The sequence below is a fragment of the Struthio camelus genome, chromosome 3 (assembly GCF_040807025.1).
Source record: "Struthio camelus isolate bStrCam1 chromosome 3, bStrCam1.hap1, whole genome shotgun sequence".
In the NCBI taxonomy this organism is placed as follows: Eukaryota; Metazoa; Chordata; class Aves; order Struthioniformes; family Struthionidae; genus Struthio; species Struthio camelus.
In genome coordinates, this window is record NC_090944.1 from 24070179 (window position 1) to 24084347 (window position 14169).

Here is a 14169-nt window from a genome sequence, read left to right on the forward strand (position 1 = left end):
AAGGCGTCCTGCCTTCCGCTTCCCCTGGGAGCAGGAAGAGGCGGGAGGGGGCAGAGGGCGGCCGCCATGCAGGTCTCTAGCCTCAACGAGGTGAAGATCTACAGCCTCAGCGCCGGCAGGAGCCTGCCGGAGGTGAGGGAGCAGCGCCCCAACGGCCGCGGCGGCCCGGCGCGCGGGGCTGCCCGCCCTCGCCGTGAGGGAAGGGAGCGTGGCGCGGCCGCCGGCCCTCCCCCCGCCTCAGCGTGGCCCCGAGCGCAGCCGCTCTCGGCCGTGCCTCGGCCTCGGCCTCGCCGCAGAGCCGCGGGGGCGAGCAGGGTCGCGGGCGGGGGAGGCGCGGGCTGCCCCTCCTGCAGCGCATCGTGGGCTCATCACGTGCGGGGAAGGTCTAGGGGCTGGGGAACAGAGCGGGGAAACATCGCTGTGTCCTGCTTCGTTGCTGCTGCCTGGCCCGGGCGCCTGTCAGTGAGCGCGGCGGTAGGCCGTCCAGCTGCGCCGCTGGTCGGACCCTCTGCGGCTGCTCATGCCCTCTTACAGCTCAGGTTTTAAAAAGCCAGGGGGCTGTTAACGTACTGTTCTTTTGGGCCCCGTTTCTTTCCCGAGTTACCCGAATCGTTCTCGGTATGTAACTCCTGGAATTTTGACCCGGGTCGCACCGTCCAGGCTAAAATGCGATGCTTTTGCCTTTGTTAGTTAGCTAGTTGGTGGCCTGTTTGTTGGCGGGTGTATCGCGTCTGTAATACACTGGTAAGCGCTTGGGCTGATGCTGTATGTGTAGCTCCAGCCAAGACTGGAGTGACTTACAAAACTGTTCTGACTGACTTTATGTATGCTTATGTGGAGCTTTTTTTTTTTTTTTTTTTTTTTAAACTAAATTACAAATATTTTTAAACTGAAAATACAGTTTGAATGTCTGTATATCTAGTGATAGGTATGTTATTCTACAGACACTCAACAATTTAAAAAGTAATGTTTTGTTTAAATGCAAGATACTTAAACTTTCTAATGGAATTTTTAATGTAATTAATGAGTACAAAAAAGAATTAATGTGCCTGGTAGAGCCTAAATTTCTTATAGTTTCAAATTTGATGAACTGTAAGCAATTGTCTGGTTTCCTTATGTGTAATAAACTTAGTACTGATGGTATCTGTTGTATGTTTTCTTTCAGTGGCTCTCTGACAGGAAGAAAAGAGCTTTACAGAAGAAAGATGTTGGTGCGTTGTCCCGTCATATAGTCCTTAATATGCGGTTGCAGGCATGCAACGTGAAAGTCCAGAAATAGACAAAAAAAATTACAAACGGTTAAAAGCAAGTTAGTTACAGCTAGCTCATATTTTGATAGCTACAAAATTAAATGTATAAAAAATTAAGCTTAGAGGACCATGCTTTAACTTCCTATATAACTTAATTTGAATAGAATATTATCAATGTCATTTTAAGTTCCAGGCATTCAGTATTAGGATTGTAGATTGAACAAAATCACAATGGGTACATTCCATGCATAGTTTATGATAAAGCCCAACTGCAGAATCCTTTATGTGTATTCTGTATTTAGAGCAATGCAGGAACATCATCATTTTAGCCTAAGCTTATTCTGCAGAAAAAGGATGACCGTTTAAGTACCGTAAGAAGTCCCGTATAAAAATACTCTCTCAGCTGAAGCACTTAAAAGAGACGTAACAGGATGATGGGATATATTATGCAACCTCTCAATTGTTAGCAAATTAGCAATTACATATTTACATATTGGCTAATACATATTTGCTAATCCATTATGTAGTAATATGTTACATATTTGCTATCTCAGAGTAGACATTTATTCTACATGAAGGTTGCCCACTTCTCAGGGTTAACAGACTATATTAATCTGCATGGAGCATAGCTTAAATACACTTAAAAGATGAAGACTTAATTTTTTTGTGTTCAATTCCTTCAATGTACTTCCATAAGAAACCTTTATACTTTTTGACTGATACAATACTACCATCTTTAAAAATAATTTTATTTTGTTTCTTTTATAGATATTCGTAGAAGAATTGAACTTATTCAGGACTTTGAGATGCCCACAATTAGCACAAAGATTAAGGTATCAAGAGATGGACAGTATATTATGGCAGTTGGTGAGTTAACTAAATGTCTCTCTATAGCAAAGGCCGAAAGTACTAGGAAATCTTGAGCACAGAAGACCTTACTATTTCAGGTAGATTTGATAGAGTTTGTTTCTTAAATGGAGTTTGAGTTTACTGTTACGGTGTGATAGAACCAATGTCTTGGTATTGTGACACTGTGCTGAAACATTTGGTTTTGGAATACAAGTATTAGTTTTTAATTGTATTTAACTGTATTAGTTTTTAACTGCTAAAAAGAAGTCCCTAACTATTTTTGTTTTATATGTGTATATACATTTGCTGAAATAACTTCTGAACACTATTGTTTGAGTATTGTTTTAAGTGTCAGCAGATAGTACTACATTTCATAACCTTCGAAGGAGGATACAAACCTGAATACTTTAAGTAGGACTTAATAGCATAAGAAGACTTGATCTTTCAAACTTACTGGAAGATATTATTAAATTTTAGAGAATGTATCCAGTGATCAAAAGAACCTATGTATAGGTAGAGGACTTTCAGGCATCAAAGCCAAAAGAATCTTTAAGGTTAGTTACCAAAAGGCCTCTTTTCCCGGTCACAGGCACTTTGGTAGGTCTTGTTGTTTTCCAGGATCAGAATTCTTGTAGTGGAAATGCCGTGAAGTCTCTATATGTAAGACCTTATAGTCGGAAAACATGCTTTAGTGTTATCTTGTTGTTCAATTTTTTTTTTTATTAAGGATCAGTTTTTTCTTTCAGGAACTTATAAGCCAAGGATCCGCTGTTTTGATACCTATCAGTTATCCCAGAAATTTGAAAGGTGCTTAGATTCTGAAGGTTAGTACAAGATATGACTGCTTACTACCTTTCACATATAATTCAGATTTGACTGAAGTGCATGTTTCCTTCCCTATGTTGAGAGGGTCAGAATGTGTTTTGGGGGGAACACAGGAATCTAGAGGGAGATGTCACCTGGTCTTTATCCCCGTGCGCTCTTTCTCTCATGTGCTCTTTCTCCTTTCCTCCCTTGGAGTCAAATGATGAACGTACCGTTTACTTTGAGCCAATAAGCATGGGGCTTGGAGAGTGAATGGGGCCAAAGGCCACAACTCTGAGGAACGCTGTGTCTATGTATGACAGCTGGGTGGCAGCAATTTCTCCGTTCTTTTCTCTTCCATCTGTGAAACACTAAGTAGAGGAATGCAGTGTGATGGTTGCACCATCATTGCTTCAGTGAATTCTCATTGTTTTCCTACTGGAGCCCAAGCTCACTAGGTGAGTTGCCGAAGAAAGAGCATTCCCTGAGTTTTTTTTGGGGAAGCAAGGGTATAGCATAGGCAGCACCCTAATTACACCTTGTTTGCTAGTATTTTGGATGGAGAAAAGCTATAGTGGGGACAACACGGAGCCATTGAGACAACGAGTGAGGGAGAAGCTGCTGGAAGTTAGAGTATGGAAGGAGATCAGAGCTGCTGTGGCTCTGAGTTTTAGGAAGCATGGATTTGGGGAAGGTTATTTTGTGTGTGTGTGTGTGAAATTTTAAGTTAAAATATGAAGACTAATGGCTGAAGGCTGGGATACAAATATGGAAAAAACAGTGAGGGATGAGTAGAGAGTGGCAGAAGTCCCGAGTCATTACAGAAAAGTGAAACCGTGGTCAAGTTGTGATGTGTGTGAAACTGTGAAGTAAAAACTAAAATTGAGAACCAGTGAATTAGGTCAGGAAGAGAGTAGCAAAGCATAGCGGTGGTTTCTTACACTATGCCTGAGTTCTACCAGGAATTGTGTGGTGAAGGGACAGTGCTGCAAAATAGTAAGAGGGGTGTAGGTGTAGGGGTGAGGGTTGAGAGTGGCAAAGGAGAAGGAGAGGTGACAGGAGTGAGACCTGATTTTAAAAGAGTAAAAGTCATTGTAATAGTGAATGCTTGCTGATATGTTTGAGCTTAAAGTCAACTTTTTTAGAACTGCCATCTCAGTAGACTGTGAGGTTATATTTACTTTGAAATTAGCATAGAGGCACTTCAGGTAACTTGAAATAAGCTAGCTCATTTAAATGCAACTGGCTTAGCTGAAGCAGCTACTACCTGATGTTCCTGACCCAGCCCATTTAAAGCTAGTTGAAATTCAATACGTTTTGGTCAGTGTAGATAATAGCTTTCAAATTTGTGATTATTGGATCCTCAAAGCTTTTTCTGTGGAAGTGCTGACATTTTAGAAAGTTCATGTATGCAGATTTCTGTTTAGCATATCTGAACTCATATATTTTTTTTTTTAATCCTCTTTTGTGCATTGTCAAAGATTCACGGACGGCGCACACACTGAAAAACCATTGAATTAGGCCTTCCTTGAACCAATAAATACATGGTTGAGCATTGTGTTAAAGAAAGTGTGAAATGTACAAGAATGATGAAAAGATTACAAGATGCTTCATAGGTTTCTAAAGTTTTAGAAAAGTACTTACTATTTTGCAAATGAAGTTCTATAATTAAAGATTTTATCACAGCGCCTACATGATGCATTGACACCTGTGGGGGATACTTACATGACTAAAGCTTAACATAAATGTAAATATTTTCAGGAGTTATGCCAATGTTTGCAAATAACTTTACTTGATTAGTTGACTTAAAACTTTCCTGTTCTCTCCTCTAGTGGTTACATTTGAGATTTTATCAGATGATTACTCAAAGGTATGTTTAATGTTTTCAATGCATAAATGAGAAAGTGTGTTTAATGTGTATATTAAAATGCATTTTCATATATAGTAAAGGCAGTCAATCACAAGTTTTGGAACGGAAGAATTAAAGAAAAAAGTAAACATTTTTATACCTTCAGAATGTTATTTTCTTTACTTTGTGCTATAATTTACCTTCCCACTTTTAAAGTCTTTTGCCTGTAGTAGAGGAAAAAAAAATCAAATAACGAATAAAATAATGTGAAAAGCAGAATTAATCATTCTTTTTATGTTAGTATATAATCAGTCAGTTGTGACAGCAGCCCAGATGCACCATTTTTGAAAGGTGATATAGCTACAACTAAGTAAATAGCCTGATCTGTGAGTGCTGTTATAGTCACAGTGATCTAAGCATGTGAACGAGGCAAAAATGTTGGAGAGAAGTAATATCTTTTGTTATATATGAACTGCTGTAACTGGAGAATACAGTTGAGTTCTTAGGCCCGTGAGCCTTTCTTCAGGTCTGGTACAGATACCACTTCTGATTCTGCTGAGGACCTGAAGAAGGCTTTAAGTGCTTGAAAGCTCATGCGTTTTCTCCAGCTGCCACAGTTGATGTAAAAAAGATGTTACTTCCTTCTGTCTATAAACTTTCATTTGCTGATTCAGCAGGATGTTATGGGCCAATTAAATATGAAACTTAATCATGTAAATAATTTTGCTGATTTCGCTGGGATAAGCTGTTATTTCATAGTTAAGTGTTTACTGAAGTATTTTTCTGAGAAGAGACCTTAGCGTTTCTGCTGTGTGTTTGTTTTAACAGTTTTCCATTTTGTCAGAGACGTTATCATCTAGCTTTCTAGCTCTAGTCTTTTCAAAATCTCCCCCTATGAGTTTTCCAAGAATGCGTATGAATTCAAGTAGAAGGCAGCACTGATGATATAGTTCAGTTATCTCCAACCTATCTGTTTGTCTGTGGGAATGCTTCCTGTTGTAAAGACCAAACAGCTATTTGGGTGAGAAACGTATGTTCACGGATCTGTTTGTGACTGGTTATTGGTCTTGTGCATGTCTTAAACTAAAATTGGTACTGTATTCCAGGCTAGAGCCCTAGCTTGGCAATTTAATACAACCTTATCTTCGATTTTATTTTCCAAAAGTGTACCAAATCATTAGAAAGAAAACTGTTTTCAGGTAGCTGTTTCATTTATGCCTTAAACGTAATAAAAAGGGACAACAATATTTGAGAAATTACACTTGAAACACTTAGAGAGATAGAAATATTGGTAGGAAAGGGACCTCTGGAGCTCATTTAATTCTTGAAGCAAGACTGTTGCCAGTACTCTCAAAAACTTAGAGCTTGGAGATGCCATAAACTCTCTGGGTAAATTGTAAAAAAGCTGTGCTGCGTCTTTGTAAGTAATTTTTTTTTGTTATTAATATTCAGGCTGACCCTCCAAACCTCAGATTTTCACTGTTGCTTTAGTGTTGTATGACTGAGAAGATCTTGAGTTTATCATCTTTGTAACTGTACTTTAGTTGTAGGCTGCTATTAGATTGTCCCGGGAGGTCCTCTTTGCTTGACTCAACAAGGCAGGTTCCCTCAACCTTTCCTTGTAGGTCAAGTGTTTTATCCCTTGTCTGTCTTGATAGCCCTCTTCATCCTCTCAGCATCCTCCCTGAAGCGGAAGGCCCAAAACTAGACACACTGCCTTACGAGCACTGAGTATAGCGCAGAGAATAGCTTTCACCCAGTCTGCTGCCATGATGCTCCTAATGTAGCCTTTTGAGGCTGGTTTGCCTTTTCAGACTGGAAACATGCTGTTAGCTCATATTCAAATTGTTATCCGCAATCCCAGTTGCACTTCTGTGCTCTCCTAGTTTTAGATTGAGAAGAGAGTGAAATCTTTTCTTCCTCAACCTTCTGCAAAAAGGCATGGCTTTCCACTTACTGTTTTTTTGCCACATACCAGTAGCTCTGCTTTTACTACCCAAAGGTTCTAGTTTCCAATAGTGACTGGAATTAATGTAATAAGAAAGAAAGGCAAACATAATTTCCACTGAATTGTATCCGATGCTAATAAAAGAAAACATAATGTCTTTAATTCCAGTACTGTAGAGAGAGAGAGAGAGAGAAGAATGAATATGCACATTTCTTCTTGAAGATGAGAAATGCATCATTCTCAGTGAATCTTCTCTCCTCCTAGTAACAGTTTTTTGATGACTTACTATTAGTTTGCTGTTAATTTGCTAACAGAACATGATACTGGTATTTGATTTAAACATGATTTAATTTTTTGTTTTTCTCATGAGTTTACTTAGCTTCTGTACTGCATGAAGCTGCAGAAATTTCATCTTTTGTGGTGACTTAATTCCAATAGAGAAAAGATTTGATCTGGGTGTTGCTTTAAACAAATAAGTAAAGAGCTTTGCTTCGTTTAGACCTACAATTAAAAATATGAAGGTATTAGGCACACAATTGGTTGGGATGTCTATGAAGAACAGAATCACAGGACGGTTATGGTTGGAAGCGACCTGTGGATATCAGCTGGCCCAACCTCCCTGCTCAAGCAGGGTTGGCTAGAGCAGGTTGCCCAGGACCGCATCTAGGTAGGTTTTAAATATCACCAATGATGGAGACTCTACGACCTTTCTAAGCAATCTGTACCAGTGTTAACCATCCTCACAGTGATGAAGTGTTTATGTTCAGGAATATCATTGTTTAACATCACTGTGCAGCTGCATCTGTACTCTTATATGAAACAGTACTTACACTTCTGAAAGACGATATTCCACTTTGTTTTGGATCTTAGAAGGTCCTGCCTATGAATAAAAGTTGCAACATTAGGGTTTCTGATAACAGAAAAGCTGCAACAAAGAGAGGACTGCTGATAAATTTTTGTGACGTAATAGTCCACGTGAGTACTTCCTTCATGTCCCATAAGGGAAGAATATAGAGTTATGTGAATGAAGGTGACAGATTTAAAACCACAATGGTACTTGAGCTTTCCCAAGATTCTCATCGTTATTGGCATTGCTAACAATATAGCCCAGCAGTGGGGAATTTCTAAAAATTCTGAACTGTGTACCAGATATGTAAAGATATATGGACTATATCTGTTCTAAAGTAAGCTAGCACCTATCTTCTGTCCTAAGCTAAATAGAGATGAGGCTCAGAGTCAAGAGTTTTCAGTCGTTGTCCTTACCGTTATTTGCATGCTTCCTTGCATGATTTTGGGCCAGACTAACTGTTACTCTACAACGCGGTGCTTGGGCATGATTTGAAGTATAGCTCGACTCTGTTGGACGTTGTGGGTGGTACCAACTGTGTTTGGAGTGGGAAGAGTTCATTCTTGTGGATATGAGTTGTGCCATGTTAACGTACCGTCAGGACTATAGGGTAGGTTCTGGCTTATTTTACCTATTTGAGGGTAGAGAGCTAGCCTTCTATTTATGCCTCACTGTGGATTCTTCCAGGCCTGAGATGTTTGTCTAAATTTCAGAAAAGAGACAATAACATCCTTATTCAGTTCAAAGGTCATTGGTGTCATTTATTGAAACGCTGCCTTGTATCAGGATATAGTAAGTAGGCCTAATAGCTATTAATATGTTGTGTGCATGGTACTGTACCTGAAAGAAATTAACTCTGGTCTCTGGAGGAACAGCAGACGTTAATTTTGGTGCCACATAATACAGGTAACTATACTGCTTCTGGCTGCAGAGTTAGTTTAGGGTATCACAGATACTCCTGTAAACATTCATTTAATCTTTATTAATAAAGCGCTTTGTTGTGGCTAGTGAGAATGATGAAGCACTTGTCAATTCTGTCGTTTTAATATAAATGATTTACATGGGTTGCAATAACCCTGTGTGAGTTTGAAAAAATCACTGGAATTTGTGTTGTAACACCAACAGAGGAGTTGTTGCTGTCTCCTTCTGTATATTGCATTCTCTCTACTTTATTTTCAGATTGTCTTCTTGCAGTGTGACAGATTTGTGGAGTTTCATTCACAGCATGGCCACTACTACAGAACAAGAATACCAAAATTTGGTAGAGATTTTTCTTATCACTCTCCTTCGTGTGACCTGTATTTTGTAGCAGCAAGGTATTGATCAAATGGATTATTTTGTTTCACTTTTGTTAGGAATATTTTCTAAGAATAATGAACGTAAAAATGCTGGAAAAGTTAAGAATACTTTTTTTATTGGAAAAAATGGTAACAGTTCTAAAGTCATAAAGGAGACTGTGAAAAGTAGAAAATGTGGGAAGTATAGATTAGTTCAGTTTATTGCATCATTTAAAGTCTTTGATTCTTAAACCAGGTACATCATTGTATTGTATTTTAAAAAATGATGGACACCTAAATAAGGAAAATGAGATAACTTTTTCTATCCTGGTTGGTGTTTGATTACTGTTAAAATTTAATCAATTGAGTAAAATCACGTAAAGTTAGTAACGTGAGTTTGTGAGAAGACATAGTAAAAATAAAATAGGATCTTTAAGGTTTCAAGCAAGTAGTGATTCAAGATGTAAGGTAAATCATAGCAAATTAGAAAATCTTAAGAAAGGGATTCATGTATCTTTTCTCTGGAAAAAGCATAATTGATATGACATTGCAGTGTAATAATCGTCTTTGGTGAATATACACATTTTTCTCTGTGTTTTTAAAGTTGAAAGGTGGATGTATCTTATGCTTTAGAATATAAAATCTGAAAATTATTTATTTAGTAAATTTAAGCTCTTTACGTGAGTTTTTATGAATTCCCATAACTTATAACAATATTTTCCAGTATTTGGAAGAGAAATGAGTAATTTCAGATTCTTTTCTTCGTAGTTCTGAAGTATACAGGCTAAATCTGGAACAAGGAAGGTTTCTGAACTCCTTGCAGACTGATGCTTCGTAAGTATCTGTAATGCATGATGGCTGTCTTTTTTCCACCAGGTGGAGCCAAACTACTAGTATGCCCACTGTCAGCATTGTCTCTGCATACTGCCTGAGTACGTTGTAAGGTAGAGTTCAGAAAGGAGCGTATGTGGAGTCTAAGCCTCGTTGTTCCAATGTCCTGTAATTCTTTATTCTGGTTTTTACATTTTAGTAGAGTTTTATTTAGTGGGTATTTTCAAATTGCTTAATACAGACTTATAACAGGTATTATATAAATTGATCTTAAGAACATTCCGTTAAACCTTTGCCGTTAATCCTTAATTTAGCCATCGTATATAGATCTACCCACAGGGCATGAACAGACATGCCTTCGTCCTTCTGCTCTTGGAATAGCCAAAGAGGTTTTTATATTGCCAACGTGTGTCTGATTTGTTTGAAATCTCTACCATAGCAGCTGCTGAGTTTCTTTTGTGTGTTGAGAGGATAGACTTGACTGATAAAGTGGCCAGGAGGTGGGCAACAGCAGGTGGTCAGTGGGTAAGAGAGCTTAGTAGCGCTGTTTAGGCAGGCAAAACTGGAGAAGCTGAGCAGCAGTAAAAAAAGGGGGTAAGCCTGAAGCGGGAGAGTTGAGGGTCTTGTGTGAAATTTGAGTCAGACAGACTAGACTTGAAGATGCGAGAAAGCTATGAGATAGGGGAATTGGATGTGTTACGGAATTAGAGGTGGAGGGCTTTGAATAGAAGAAGTTGGGTGGTTTTGAGAAGGGTAGGAATCTGGGGTGTGAAGAGTGGCTAAGGCTTTGCAAAAATAAATTCCCATGCTTTGGAAGAGCTGTTGGAGATATATGGAGCTCCTGGGGCGCACTGTTGAGAACAGGGGAGAAGTTGGAGAGGGAAAGGAAGACAGGCTGTTGCTCAGAATATGCTGGGGATTTCTATAAGCTTCAGAGGATATGGAATCAGGAAGACCTTTTGACAAAATTGAGGTGTTTATGAATTTAGTGGAGGAGAGAGATGTGGCAAGCCTTGATGGTGGGTATGGGGAGAGAATCCTTCAGGTTGGAGGGGCGCCCAGGAAGTCTCTAGTACAGTCTCCTGCTCAAAGCACGGTCAGTCCTGAATTCAGACAAGGTTGCCCAGGGCTTTGTCCAGTTGGGTCTTGAAAACTCCAAGGATGGAGATTCCGCCACCCCTCTGGGCAAGCAGAGCAATTAAGCTCCAGTGGTAAATTATCCTCATAGTGAAAAATGTTGTCTTTACATCCAGTTGGAACCTCCTCTGTTTCAGGTTATGAGCGCTGTCTCTGATTCTCCTTCTGTGCTTGACTCCAACTTCTTGGTATGCTCCTCTTAGGTGTTCTTAGCCTCCTTGGCTGCTATTAGGTGCTCCCATCCGCTACCATTGCTTCTCCTGGCTAAGCAGTAGTGTACCTGGTTACCGAAGTCTTTTTGGTTGTTTGTGTGTCAGGTTATTCTGAGGTCATTACGCATGCTCCTTTTTCTGTTTTAGGGAGAATAATGTATGTGACATAAATCCTACACACTTCTTGTTCGCTACAGGGACAGCTGAGGTAAATGTTCGCATTCCTTTTATAAAAAGGGTAGTAGTATTTGCTTCTCTTTTAATATTAGTTTGTGAAAAGATAAGAAGAAATCATGGCTTGTAGCTAAATAATTAAATTAATCTCATTTGCTGTCTTACATATAGAACCGTTAAACAAGAAAGCTATTTTTAGAGCATAACGTAGATACAATTTCTGAGCTATAATGGTTGCTGAGCTGCTTGAGACTGCAGATGAGAGAGAAAATAATGTTGTCTTGCCTTAAAATGCAAACATCCGTAGAAATTAGCTAGCATGTGCACCATATTAATATCTGAAAGTTTACTATTTAATGGTTTTCATTCAGATCAGTTTTTTAAAATATAAATGAAGTGTGTAGAAATTGTATGCCATTATTAGAACAGCTCATGCCAGCCTAGGAAATACGATTATTTATCCCTGAAATAATTCACAATTTTATTCAGACGTTTTCAGAATACCAGAAATTTGTTGTATAAGCTGAAAATGTATTTTCTGTACTGTTTAGGGTAAAGTGGAATGCTGGGACCCTAGAACTAGAAATCGGGTTGGGTTGTTGGATTGTGCTTTAAGCAGTGTGACAGCAGACACAGAGTGAGTAAAGGCTACCTTTATAAAATGCATTCTTCCTTTTTTTTTTTTTTTTTGAGAAGTTTGGCCTTTAGAAACAAATCATACTTTGCATTAATGTGGCCTGCAAATAACCTCCTCATTGCTGGCGTGAATAAAGGATTCATCCTGCCTTTAGTCTCTTAGCCATTTTTATTCAGGTTAATGACTACTTTTCAACTGTATCTACAACTACAAACTGTAAATGTAAATAATACAGCCTCTTTGAAGAAATGCGTTTCAGTGATATCAGTAAATTAATTTACATTAATTATTTTAGTTGTTTTTAACTTAAATAAATATTTGCAGCTTTTGTTGAAATAATATCTAATTATAATCTTTATGCTTTGCAGAATAGATGGTTTACCATCCATTTCAGCACTGAAATTTAATGGAGCATTGAATATGGCTGTTGGAACATCTACTGGGCAGGTAGATTTAACTTGATGTACAACAGATCTTAGGAGATCCTGTTCTTGCAATTGCCAGTCCATGCATGTCATAGATTGAATATGCTCACTGTGATATGAGTATTAAATAATAAGAGCATGAATTGCATGTATAGGGTGTAATAGTCATTCTTAAAGTGCAGATTAATCTGATCAGATGGTCTTGTGGTTCAGAATACTGTAGGGACAGCTTAAAATCATCACAACATACATACTGTATAATTTCAAATTCTGCTGTTTTCTTTCGACTTAACCGTCAAGCATTTGAGGAACTTGCTGCTTTTTGTGGCTCTGTCAGTACCATCTCAGTGCAGCATACGTACTCTCTTTTATCTTGCTTGTGACTAGAGAAGCAAAGTGATTGTCGTTCAACTATTATTTTTTGCTTTCTTATCTTCTGGGCATAATAGGGGATCATTCCTACTCATTTATTCATTTTTACCAATCTATTTGTAAACTAGAGTGCAAGGATTTTTTTCTGTCTTCAGTCTTTTCATGAGGTTAGAAAACTGCAGCTTGTTCAAGAGCAGATGCACATGTGAGAGTTGTAGCTGTGATGGTCTTCGTATACATGTGAAGCAAGTTTTATTGGAGAATATATTTTTTTTATAAAAAACTTAGTAACACTTCTTCCCCCAAAGTATTAGTATTCACACTTTGCACGTGAAAGATTTAAGGTATTCCTCAAGTTTCTTAGGCAGTTTTTGAAAGCAAAATGCAGGTGTCTGGAAGACATGGCCGTTTTCCTAAAAATCAAAAACAAACCCACTGTGGTGTTTTACTGAGTGAAAGTGACACTCAGTGAATCTAGAAGGGCTTCTGAAAATTTAAATTTTGTAAGAATAGTGCAAGAATCTGGAAGCGAAATATTGGTAGTTCAGAGATACTGAGAGCCCTGAAAACAGCTCATTTTTCGGTACAAATTAAAAAGACTTTGGAAAGACGGTAAGGTCTCAAGTTTACCCTTTTATTTTTCTAGACTGAAGCATGTTGTCGGTTAAAATAAAGTGTCAGAGTAAACTGGACTGGTTTAGTAAGCCGTTCTTCAGAACTTAAAATGATTTCTCCTATATAAATCTTGCTGTGTGTTTTAAGTAAAACATCACAACTTTATTTAAATCGTTAGTGAAGAATTGTTTTAGGTGACTTCCTCTTGATCTTACAATCTTATAAATTAAATCTGTTTTTTATTCTTCTAGGTTTTATTATATGATCTCCGGTCTAGTAACCCATTAATAGTCAAAGATCACCAGTATGGCCTGCCTATTAAGTCAATTCAGTTTCAGCATCAATTAGATTTAATTATCTCTGCAGATTCTCGAATCATAAAAATGTGGAACAAAGATACAGTAAGTGTTTTTATGTTGTTGCATTTATATCTTATATTTTCTTTTTTTTTTTCTATCTGCAGTTTGAAGTTAAATAATAAAGCTTAAATTCAGTGTAGGAATTTGAGTTTTTTCATGTATCCTAGTTTACGTAGTATTTTGTCCTGTCTGACTAAACAAACCAACATCTGGGAAGGTATTCAGCAGCCTGCCGGGTATAAAGGTACTATCTTAGTTTTTTTTCTAACTTTTTGTTAAACATCTGCCTAAGTTGCTGCTTTAAGTAGAAGGTTTTAAAAATAGAAGGTGGTATCTTAGCCATTGTCATGGTTTGTGCGTTTCCTCATGGTCTGCTTGAACACATTCATTTCTGATTTTTTGTCAGAGAAAAATTGGTCATCTACTCCAATTTCCTGCTCAAGGCAAGACTAACTTCCAAGGTAGATCAGTTATTTCGTAAATAGTAAAATCAGGTACTGCTTGTTTCCACAGAAAACTATTCTGATGGTGAAGCAGACATTATACCTACATCCAAGTTGCTGTGCGCATTACGCTGTATTAA

The 14169-nt window shown here is 38.2% G+C and overlaps 1 protein-coding gene across 2 annotated transcripts in view; it reads left to right on the plus strand.

Moving 5' to 3' along the window:
* The window catches only part of NOL10 (nucleolar protein 10), a 51285-nt gene continuing 37116 nt past the window's right edge, over positions 1-14169 (plus strand). For both annotated transcript variants that reach the window (XM_068937183.1, XM_068937184.1), the window contains exons 1-11: positions 1-132; positions 1166-1211; positions 2019-2117; positions 2846-2923; positions 4736-4773; positions 8727-8863; positions 9593-9658; positions 11152-11212; positions 11730-11815; positions 12184-12262; positions 13479-13628. In XM_068937183.1, the coding sequence (XP_068793284.1) occupies positions 67-132; positions 1166-1211; positions 2019-2117; positions 2846-2923; positions 4736-4773; positions 8727-8863; positions 9593-9658; positions 11152-11212; positions 11730-11815; positions 12184-12262; positions 13479-13628 (906 nt within the window). In that variant the 5' untranslated portion in view covers positions 1-66. The remainder of the gene's footprint in view (positions 133-1165; positions 1212-2018; positions 2118-2845; positions 2924-4735; positions 4774-8726; positions 8864-9592; positions 9659-11151; positions 11213-11729; positions 11816-12183; positions 12263-13478; positions 13629-14169) is intronic.